We start from the raw sequence: 12,099 nt of genomic DNA, 5'->3' as shown, positions 1-12,099 counted from the left end.
TCAAAATAATTTCGTTAAAGAATCTTCCTTCAACATTTTCTTGTTGCTCCACATTTTTCTACATCTGCCTAATTTTATTCCCTCTCGATTCATGTTCATTCAAACTTGGGGAGATACACAACGGGGCTCTTCAGCAGAGGTAAGGTGGTGAAATGGTGGAAGCTACAGTTTTATCCGCCTATGCCATATCTCCAGATTCTGCTGATGTCCCAACCAAAGTTACAGTGGGATAAATTCTGTGACAATTATAGGCACATATGTTTGACAAATGCCTTCCCTTTAAATAAGGCCTCCAGAGACTGAGAATCACCTCAGCAACCTGATCAACAATCCTTATAGATTGTTAATAGTTGAGAAAAAAAGAAAATTTAATCAGTTTTGACTGGTATAAATTTTTACGTTTACATTGTTGATAGCAGTAAGAGGAATCTTTCCTGACAACATTTTATTTTAATTCCAGGGTACAATAAGCTATGATTCATGGGAGAAAGGTGAAAAGGTAAGACAAATTATTTGTTAAACTGGGAGGGCTGGTAGGCGAAGTCATTAGCAAGTTGTTGCTCAGGATCCAGTTGTGTCTGTGTATTGGAGAAAAGTTACATGGAGAAAGCATTGGTATTTGGGTATAATTCCACATTTCAACACAAGACAGTAAAATGAGAATTATATTGCACCTGTACCCTGCATATTTCCTTTTCTGTGGCTGTTGCTAAATGATAGAGTGTAATTCCTGTGTTGATAGACCTACACTGCCCTCCATTATTCATTTTCTGATTAAGAATCAAAGCGCAATGGAAAAATTAATATCCCTGATAAATAAAAAAAAGGTCTAAATGTTTAATAACTCACTAATAGTCCCTATGTAACTAATAGTTAATCATAAAACATTTGAGTAAACAATCAGTATCCACTAGTAATTTCATAACCTTCTAATATTTATTATGGGAAAGTAATGGTAATGTCACTGGACTAGTAATCCAGAATCTTCAGCCAATATTCTGGTGACATGGGTTCAAATTTCACCTTGACGCATGGGGAAATTTTAATTCAACAAACTCTGGACTACCGAACTTGCCACGTAACCACAGTTGATTGTTGTGAAAAATACCCATCTGATTCACTAATTCCCAATAGGAAAGGAAGTTTACTGTCCTTACCCAAACTGGTCTACATGCGACTCTGGAAGCTTGTTATGCATGTCAGCAGGCCTCAGGATAGCCTTAGGTCAGGGAATCCTGACCCAGTAAGTGTGGTCAGAGTCAGAATCCTCTCCTCATAAGGGTTGAGGAGCCAGATGACTGGCAGCACAACACCAATCTTGACTCTTTCTGCCCTGTTGTGGCTTGTTTTGCTCCTGGAATGAGACAGACAGGAATTGTGGCAGATAGAAAGGTGTCACAGTTAGTGGAGGCGAAGAGACAGCAAGCAAGCAAGTGAGTCGGGTGTGCAGGTTAAGTGGCATCGCAAGTTGGGGTGAGTGAGGGAAGGTATTGCAGACAATAGTGTGAGTGGTTAAGCATGGGCCTTGATGGGAGGTGAGTATGGTAACAGAGATAAAATGGCATGAGAGATGATAATGTCATATACACCATATGAAGTGGAGGAGGTAATTGGCCTTCTTCCTACAGTGCTGGGCATTTTTCCAGTCTATTGAGACTGCTCAACCTAAGGTGACAACCTCAGACCAGGCTGGCATTGTCTAGTTTCATGGCCTCCAACTGCAGGACCCAGGGATGAGAAAGTCCTGCCTCTGCACCACATCGTCCAGGAAATCTTGGACCATGCCGAGAAAGCGAGGCACTAATTTCCCCATCTGCTGAGCCTGGTATACAGGTCAGGAACCATTCAGTGCAGCTCTGGGCTGACAGTGGTTGTCTGGGTGCATAGTAACCTTTTAAAGATGGTGCAAAGAGCCAGGGATGAAGGGCAACTCCAAGATTTCTAGAGATTAGTGAGTTGTTCCAAAACTGGCACAAGGTAAGAAGAGATGGAAATTGGATGTGCTACTCTCCACTTGATGGCAATGGCAAGTTTGGTCAGATTTGGTGAAAATACTCTCTTGCCCTCGTGTCAGGAATGGCTATGCCAACTTCAATACAACTCACACTTAGGTGAAAACAAAACTTAATATCCAGCCCATTGTTTATCATCAATCACACAGCAAAATGTCATTACTGAGGTGGGATGCACAGCCTATGAAAGAGATGGGCCACAAGATGTTTGGAGGTTTGGCTGGTCACAGTCTAAGGATACTGGGTCAACCATCGGGACTGTGGTGAGGAGAATTTTTTTCACCCAGATAATGGTGAGCCTGTTGAATTTACTACAACAGACAACAGTTAAGGCCAAATATTGTATGATTTGGGGAAGGAGTTGAACATATAACTTCGGAATTAAAGCAGTCAAAGGATTTGGGAGAGAAACAGGAACAGGCAATTGAGTTGGATGATCAGCCAAAAAATCAACTGGTTCAGAGGGCCAAATAGCCTGTTCTTGTTCTTGTCTTCTGTGCTTCTATGTTTCTATGAGGGGTGAGAGTTGGAAGAAGACTTTATGTCTTATCATGGTCTTGAATGAAAGTTTGACGCAGTGCAGGGAAACTGAGACAGGTCATTTGTTCATCCCACTTCTGCACTGTTTTTGGGGTTGTACTTCATGACTGCTAGAAAATCCAAGCTGCCAGGGTCCATTAACCTGGGCCGTGGGTTTGAGGTGCGGGGATATTGCTACGGGTCTGTGCTCCTGACGCAGAAGTGAAACATTCATGCTGTAGAATCAGACAGCGCAGAAGAAACCTGTTCAACCCATTGTGCCTGTGTTGCACTGATGCCCAGTTAGTGCCTTTTTCTGTCTTTGGCCATAGGCTTGCAAAGCTTTCCTTTTCACGAAAATATAATTACATTTTGGAAATTATTGTTTTTTTTATTGACAAGATATGGGTGTTCATTTATTGCCCATCTCTAATCGTCCAGAGGGAATAGTAAAACATTTTGAGAACATGAATGGGTGCCTCTGCTCATGCATATGTAAATTAGATCTGCTTCAGTTTCCAAAGTGTTCTGGCTCCATGTTCAAATTTGAAATGTGGCTAACCTCCACCTTCTTTCAAATCAATACAGCATGAAATAATTTGCTCTAGGTCCTCCTCCTTCCGTTACTCTGGAGTTTGTCCAGGAGTCAACCTTAGCATTGCCTTGTCACTTTTGCTTTGTTGAAAATTCATAATGGCTTGGACACAAATAAGGAGTACATCTAAATGCTAAGGAATGTTTGTCAATCCCACCAATTTGTGGGAATATCTTCTGAGATTCATTGGCATTGAATTGTCTTCCAAGATGACGATTTGCACTGCATGTATGCTGATGGAATTAGCATGTTCCAGGACCTCTGAGTTGGGTGACTTTATCATCCCAAGAGATGCTAAAGAAAGATCTGACATAATAAAGGTGTAAACTGTACAGCTTTTTCTCCGGCCTAGCGTATTTTGTTCAGGTTCCAGCACTATAGAAGAATGCTCTGATGACACAGGCTTGAGAGATTCACTATATGCTGTTCTCAGTCAAGTTACTGTTGTTCTCAGATTACAGCACATTAGAGTAAGCAACTTCTAACACTGATAACCTAACACTGGAAAAACAGAGCAGGAAAGGAAGCAGAAGTACTGCTTCAGAAATACAAACTGTTGTTAATGGGGCCAAGTGTGCACTATTTATTCCGATTATAGACACCAGGATAGCTTATATTAAGCTGAGAAGTATAAATAAACTATGGAGAAGTTTCGTGGAATGAAAGTGTTTGAAAGCAGCGGGATGTGATAGGATGCTGATTGACAATGACAGTAAACTGCTGCACAAATCTTTTTATCATTCTTTGATGATTTAAACATCCATTCTCCAATTAGGATTATACAAATTCTTCAGGGGCCAGTTGAATATTTACAGTAATTGACACTGGAACCCCTAATAGCAATGCTGACTGAGTTGTTCTGGCTGGCATCACTCACAAGCTGTTTTTAACATCGAAGATTATTCTGGCCTGATATCTGATGCTCAGACCATTCTGAATGGTCTTGATGTCTCTGTGTTCCTTCATGAAATGTATAAATAAATCTTTAGTAGCTCTAATTCAATCTAGTCACATTAGTATTGCTCTATAGGATCTGACTAGCTAAACATTAAGCATCAGAATGGTAGCTTTGGAAGGTTATAGGCCTATCCCTATTCTAAGATTTGACCATAGAAATCTAGACAAATGTGGCGACCGTCAATCATCCTTTGAACAAAATCCCAGTTGTGAGTTTTTCATTGGATTTGTTGTTTGTGTGATCATTCTGTGTGAAAATTGTCTTTTTTGTTTTCCTTCATCTGAACAGTTTCACAGTATTTCATTGGTTGTGTGGTGTCTCTGTACTGCACAAATGATAAAATTCTCAGAGGAGAAAGTACCTCATGAAATTTAAATTCAGTTGATAATGTCTGGAATTAAAAGGGTCGCCTCAGTAGTGATAACCATAGTACTATTAGGATTTTTTGTTGTAAAAGCCCCTCTGGTTCACTGATGTCCTTTATAGAATGACAACCATACTTTGACAAAGGCAGCCTGTTATTCAAATCAATAGGCTTGCTACCAAGCCTAAAGACTTTTAATTCTTCATTTAAATTTGACAAAGGGGCTGCCAATTATGGCACCCAGCCACATAAAGTGTTCTTAGGGTGTGCTCAATGATGTGGGTGGAAAAACAGTGGGCAAGCCATCCAAACCTATTTTGTCTGCTCTCACACCTATCCAATGCATGGCCAGAGAGGGAACATTAACTCCATGGCCTCTACGTTGATCATTAGCAACATTTTAAATTACTTTTCTAAAAGGGCTAGTTTTTTAGAGCCAGCTTCTTTCAGGTCTTGCAATTTTCTCTGCCTTACACTTCAGAATCTTTATGCATAGAAAATCCATCCCCAGTGGATTGCCTTAGTCGTGAACAGGATGCAGATTAAAATGAGAAACATGGATAAACTCCTGTCAAATTGGGCATGTGAGAAATTGATGATGAAATTGCTGTTCAATGATAACTTTCCATGTTTGTTTGCAACATCCCAGGATCTGAAGATGTAAATTGCACAATTGGATCTCCCGGGGTATTGAGCATTCATTATCTTTTCCAGCAAGTAAAGGATGTGCATCAAGTCTGATGTAAGGACGGTCTCCCTCACACAAAAAAAAATGGCAAAACACCCAGAAACATTTATGAACAATGGATAGATAATATCTAATATTTGAAATGAAATTGATGTTCCCTTAGTCACAGTGACAGCTGGGTGTCAGGAACAAGTCACTGCTGGAACACTTCTGCTACGATTTTATTTTAAATGCTCTACTAATATTTAGATTCAATTACTGTTTTTTTTTTAACAGTACGTATAAATTGGAGGATTCTGTCCTAACCAAAACTAGCTGTTTCCATGCTTTATATTTTTTGACAAGAGCTACATATTTTAACCACAATGAGACATAATAACTTATAATTGCTGTCCAGATGTACAGAAACAAGCCAAAATCAATAGATAGGTATCTTAACTACAGAGCCTTTTGACTTGAATTTCTCATTTTGAGGATCCTTTCAACATTATTTTTTACATCAGAAATGTACACAAAAACTTTCTGTTCTTTGGTGGTAGTAAGTAAACAGATTACTTTTGTGATCTATAGCTTTCAGGTCACATATTGATCATTCACTCTCACAAGTGGCACACAGTTAGAGGGAGTATGATGTTATGATCAGGCCCTGGGTGAGATCCCCAATTCATTACAGTTCCAGATGGGACAGCCCAAGATGTTAAGCATCCAGTGAGGCGGGGTGAACTGACTCCCCATGTTTATTCACCAGCTGCTCACTTGTCAGAAGCAAAGTTAAATTTGAAAGGAATCTTTCCTTTTTTACCAAAGAGGGATGCCATAGGGGCAGGGTAGATAGTTAATGAGGTGAGTTTGTAAGATATACCAAGAAATCTTGCTTGGAAACTCTTGCAAAACTCAAACCTGATACTTGACTGGAAAGGGATAAGATTCAGCCCATTGATTCCATTCTCAAAGAGAGCATGAGTCAGTGAATCACTTTCCTTTGTGTTCTGGCTCCACTTGTAATTCATTGACATGTCCATGGATCATAACCCTGGGTCATCAATGGACATAACAAACATAATAAGAGATTTCCATTTTTAAAAAAAATGAAAAGCAATGATAAAGCCAACATGACTAGGGATATAAGTGCAGTGGCTGTCTGGAGAAGAATTTTGGAATGTCACACCTGTAGAGCCAGGGAAGCTTCAAATGGAAAGAGTAAAAAGAAATAGATAACAAGAGCCTGACTACCCCACCCTGTCTCTGCAGGAGACAATTTCCTGCAGCAATTTTTGTATTTTACCCTTTCAGTGAAGTCTAAAAAATAGTGTTTGAAAACAAGCTTCAACCCTGGTTTATGTGTGTTAGAGGCTTGATGCCGTAGTGTTTGCTCCAATGAACTATGAAGGTCGCAGTTTCAGTTCAGCCATTAAACACCTCTGCACTACAGGGAAGTAAAGAGAAGAGACACTTACTCGTTCTGATTGCTTCCAGTCAGCCATTGCTGAGAGGAACCAGATCAAACTAATTTCAGTTTATATACCAACAATTATGAAAGCATCTGTTCAGCTATCAATGGTGATGGTACCAGTAACATTCAGTGTAATGGCTATAATGTTCTACAATCCAATCTTCACAAGTGACTCAGAGACTCATTTCTCTTTTTTATGAAAGTTTTATCTTTTTAATTTGGGTTTACATTTTATTCCTAATCTCTATAAATTTATGTTGTATGATTATTTTGGCTTGTAGCTAGTAACAAATAATCTCATTCTTTTGTTAACCAAACAAAAAGCTTGTTTAAATTGAATCCTTATAAACATAGGACATTTTGGTCTGGGGTGGAGAAAAAAAAAACTACCCACAAGAGATGTTTCCCTTAAAAATTAACAAGTGTACTGGAGCATATGGAACCCATGGTCATCTCAAGGAAGTGCAGTTGGGGACAATATAATCCCTGCTCATGTTGATAACCTCACACACACTGAGAGGCCCAGCAGCATAGATATCTGCCTGAACAAGGTACACTTTGGCCTCCTCAGCTGCTTGTTTCAGATCTGTTGCTGTTGTAGCCACCTTCGCCATTGTAGGAAGGTAGCCCCAGTGACCAGACTCCCACTGGCAGCTAGGAGCTTGACTCTTACTGACAGCGATCTATGCTAGGAACGTATGAAGCAAGCCAGGTTCTCAGCTTTGAGAACATCCAGTGGTGGTCACCAGATCTTGCACCCCTCACCCCTTCCCACCCATCACCTGGAGTCTCCTGCCTTTCCTCACAGTACTCTGACAAACCAATTCCCTGCAACCCCACCCCCTAATGTGGAGACCCATCACGTTGAACTTTACCTCTGCATGACTTCCTTGCCCGAGGTAAAATATTGCACCTTAACAATGCCACAATATTCCTGATCACCCCACCCTCTGCAGATGGTGATCCCAGCCAGGATCACCCCCTCCGAACTACTGTTCTGTTCTGCATGCTCCCCTTTATTGCTTGAATTTCCTCCATCACCATCCTCTGTCCCACTTCAATATATGCCCCTGTTTCCCCTTATCCTTCACCCCCCGCCATGGACTGCGCGCATGTCCTTGACTGATAGTACCATCCTGACCAACAGCACCACCTTTTGGCTAGACTGAGCACTAGCTCCCACCTATTTTCCAACATGACCGTTGTTTGCTGCTCAGGCAGCTGGAACACGATGTAGGTGTGAGATTGAGATCACGGCATGCTGTAGCAAGGTGTCCTGTACACGGGACTCAACCTGACTGATGAATATAAAAAGAAGTCTGTCTGTGTATTTGCGTAAACCAGCAATATGGGCAGCTGTGATTGTCTTTAGGCTCTGGCTGATGTGCCAACATTCTATCAGATATGCCACAGCATGGCATGGCAAGGCATGGATGTTGAAAACATGCAGATAGGCATTAAGTGAAAGGGTGGTAAACAAACAAGAACATGGCTAATCCACACTGCAAGCTAGGTAGCTATGCATAAAGTGCCCTTGAAGCGATCTTCCAGTTGCTAGTTGCAGATTAACTTGCAAAGTTGGTCTGTACTTTGTAAGTAGTTCTGAAGAAGGGTCACTAGACCCGAAACATTGACTCTGCTTTCTCTCCACAGATGCTGCCAGATCTGCTGAGTTTCTCCAGCTATTTCTGTTTTTGTTTCTGTACTTCCTAAACATCCTGCAAGTGGGTTACAGAGGAGCCATGAGGATCCTGAAGGGCTGACAATTATGAGATAGTGTCAGCGGACAAGGAATACATGTGGCCAATGCCCATGGATCATATTCTGAGATCCTGATAACCAGCATGGAGACTGTGCACAGCCAATGGCTAGGTACCTGGTCTCTCTTCCTTGTCACAGATTCACAGCCTATAGGTTGCTCACAGCAGTTGATATGATAGAAAGCTGCATTTTAATGCAGTGAGCTGTGCCTCTAACAAGCAATAAATTCCCTTAATAGGCAACTCGCCATTTCCAATGAGAATCTCACTGAGGTTGTGATTTTAACAAGGTCAGCCAACTGGACCTCATTCCATATGAGTTCCCTAATTGGGGCTGTTAATCTAGTTCAACCAGGGAGCCTTGGTTGACATATAAAAAGGGGAGTGTCAGAGATGCTGACGCTCTGAATTGACTCAGAATGAGGGAGTACTAAAGCCAAGGACTGTTCATGTGTAAATAAAGGTGATGGATACCGACTTCAATGGAGGTATTCCAACCTCAAATCCTGGAACTTAGTAAAAAGATTGATGTGATCAGCAGGGATTTGTTTCTTGGCAACCCTTCAGAGGACAGGATGGGACACTCCTCTTTCGAAAAATTCTGCCTATTTTTCCCTAAGATCTCAACCACAGGGGTTTCCTTGTATCACTTCTGTGTACATTGTAGAGCAATTGATCGCAATTGGTTCAGTAGTTTATCTCTGTCTCTCTTTCTCTCTCTCTCTCTCTCTCTCCCAACATGATGCTTTGATGACCACAGACATGCGCGTTCACATTGGTGTAGAGGTGTGGATCGTCTTTGTTAGTGGCACGTACATCCAATTTGTGAGGCTCTTCAGAAAGGTCATTGTTTGCCTACCTCAGTCTCTTGTACCATTGATCTTTCCCATCAGCATCAGACTTGACAAATCGTGAATTCTTATTATGAGTTCAAGAAATTCCAACCCTCTCATCCCAACCTTAGCCACCGGCATCCTTTTGGTTTCAGATTTTGCTCACCCCTCCTTTGTTGGTTGTGTGATTTTTCCTGAGAAACCATTGTCCTGTACTTTAATTATTGCCTGCAGTATTTTGATGATTACTGAACATTTGCTTCCACATGCTAGACAGAGGGGAGGCAGTGTGTGGTGGTAATGTTACTAACTTTGTTATCTAGAAACTCAGGCTAACGTTTGAGGGACAGGAATTCAAATCCCAATAAGGCATGGTGAAATTATAAAAGTCTGGAATAAAGGGCTGGCCTAGTGCCGACCATCTGTTGCTTGTCTTTGAAAAAACATCTGATTCACAAGTGTTCATTAGAGAAGGAGATCTGACATCTTTCCTTGTTCTGGACCTATATGTGATTCAAGATGCATAATAGTGTCGTCTAGCCACCAATATCCACATTCTATGAACAATTGAAGAAAACAAGCTCTGATGTAGCATGCCAGATATTCAGCTTTGTTTTCATGGCTAATTTTGTATTGATAATGTTTAAACATAATTATTTTTGAAATGCATTTTTACCCATTCTAATCCATACCTTAAAAACCAAAAGAAATGCAGATATAAATCAGGAACAAAAACAAAGTTGCTGGAAAAGCTCGACAGGTCTGGTAGCATCTGTGAAGGAGAAAACAGAGTTAATGTTTCGGGTCCGGTGACCCTTCCTCAGAACGGTTCTGAGGAAGGATCACTGGACCCGAAACGTTAACTCTGTTTTCTCCTTCACAGATGCTGCCAGACCTGCTGAGCTTTTCCAGCAACTTTGCTTTTGTTCCTGATTTACAGCATCCGCAGTTCTATTGGTTTTTATTAAGGGTTAGTGTGATGGCTAGCTAGTACCTACCTTTTGATGGAAGGGACTAAATTGCCATATTGACCTTTCCTGGCATAACTTTCTTGTTCTCATTATATGCCTCTCAAGTATTCTGTTCCAACAGTCATTATTCATATATGATTGCCTTGGACATGTCCAAACCATATGCCAGGATATGGTTCCGTTTGCACAAACATATGAAAGTGTGATTTAGGGGAAGGAGTAGTCTGTTCTCTTCCTTGAGCCCTTTCTGGCATTCTGTAAGTTTGTGGCTGATCTGATTACACTACTGCCTATTGTTAACTGGCCTTCACCCCTTGCTTATCAAGAATCCATCCACCTCTGTCTCAAAAATATTAAAGGTCTCTGCTTCCACTGCCTCCTGAGGAAGAATTCCAAGACTCACCACCCTCTGTGAGGCAAAAAAAAGTCACCTAAAAAGGATGATCTTAAAATGGTGACCCCTTGTTATTTTTAAATAATAGTAATTACTATACATCATATGACCTCCTACAGAAGTTACATTCATGAATCACTTGTTTCATAGCTATAGATGATACCTCTTCGCCTGTCTCCAGGGCTCTGGTCTCCAAATCTGCTATTTCTGTAGATCCTTGACTGATTCTCTTCACTATATAATCGTCTCCAATTCTTTTTATATGGATACCATCTTCACTAGTATAGATAGCTCCACTTATTTTAGATTGGATTGCTGTGTTTTAATGTCTTTAACAAAGCCACAAAGATCATATTTATTCCCATTATTGAGTAAAATTTCTTCATGGAATATGGTTGTTGTTATTTTGAAGTCCAATCATTGCAACCCCTATGTAAGAGTTCCTCTTTTGTCCTGGGCCCAACCACACTCACCCACTTCATTAATTGCTTTCCCTCTATTACACCGTCAGAATTAGGGATGTCTATTAATGATTGTGCAATGTTTAGTGCCTTTCACCGTTTCTCTGATATTGAAGCAGTCTGGGACCATTTGCAGTAGGATCTGGACAACATTCAGGCTTGAGCTGATCAGTGGCAAGTAACATTTGTAACACACAAATGGCGGAGAATGGCAATCTCCAATAAAACAGAGTCTAAACATCTGCCCTTGAACTTCAATGGCGTGACCAACACTAAATTTAGTCACCATCAAGTTATCTTGATCAGAAACTCAAATGAACTGGCCATAAAATTACAGGGCCTATAAGCTCAGCACAGAATCCTGTGTTCCACGGCAAGCAACTCACTGTTTGATTTCCAAAGTCTGTTGACACCTGTCATCCTGCAGTCTCTTGTACCCCTGCCATTTTCAACTTCAAAAGCCATATGACTGAGGAAGAAATACATGAGGTGATTCCCTAATGTCTTCTTCATGTATGCTTAAAAAAAAGTAAGTTCTCTTCAAAGATTTTCCACCGATGTCCCTTGAGGTTCGAGATCCTTTACAATCACTACCAAAAAATGGTTTTGCTGTTGGCCGTGGCTCACAACCTTAAACACAAGACCCTTACCTGGAATGGGATGACTCGCAAAAAGAAGAGTGGAATGTTCAGTGGTTCAATTGTTCAGTATTTGTTTAAGTTTGACTGGTAACTGATCTTTGCTCAGAATACTTGATTAGTTAAGCCTGATGAGATGACTCAGATAACAATAACTGAACTTCAGCTATTTCTAGAAGGTCCTGAATTGACATCTTAAAGTATTGTAAAGAACTAATGTTTTGCACAGAAATTTCTTGCTCTGAGATATAAAATATACAATAAACTGATGTGTATAACAGGTAAAGACAACCACCCCTGAGGTTTCGAATGACCTGAGGCCTTATCAACACTGAAGTGAAACATTTATTAACACAAATACAGAATTTTATTTTATTGTTTTATCTTACTCACCGTCCCTGGTAGGCCTGGAGAACCAGGAGGTCCAATAGATCCCTAAGACACAAAATAAAG

General features: G+C 40.7%; 1 protein-coding gene across 1 annotated transcript in view; it reads left to right on the top strand.

Moving 5' to 3' along the window:
* The window catches only part of col22a1 (collagen, type XXII, alpha 1), a 266,290-nt gene that overhangs the window by 94,377 nt on the left and 159,814 nt on the right, over positions 1 to 12,099 (top strand). The window contains exon 11 of the mRNA XM_048596182.1: positions 461 to 499. Within this exon, the coding sequence (XP_048452139.1) occupies positions 461 to 499 (39 nt within the window). The remainder of the gene's footprint in view (positions 1 to 460; positions 500 to 12,099) is intronic.

Source organism: Rhincodon typus, chromosome 4 (assembly GCF_021869965.1).
Source record: "Rhincodon typus isolate 14 chromosome 4, sRhiTyp1.1, whole genome shotgun sequence".
Lineage (NCBI taxonomy): Eukaryota > Metazoa > Chordata > Chondrichthyes > Orectolobiformes > Rhincodontidae > Rhincodon > Rhincodon typus.
This window is presented reverse-complemented; position numbering and strand designations above follow the sequence as displayed.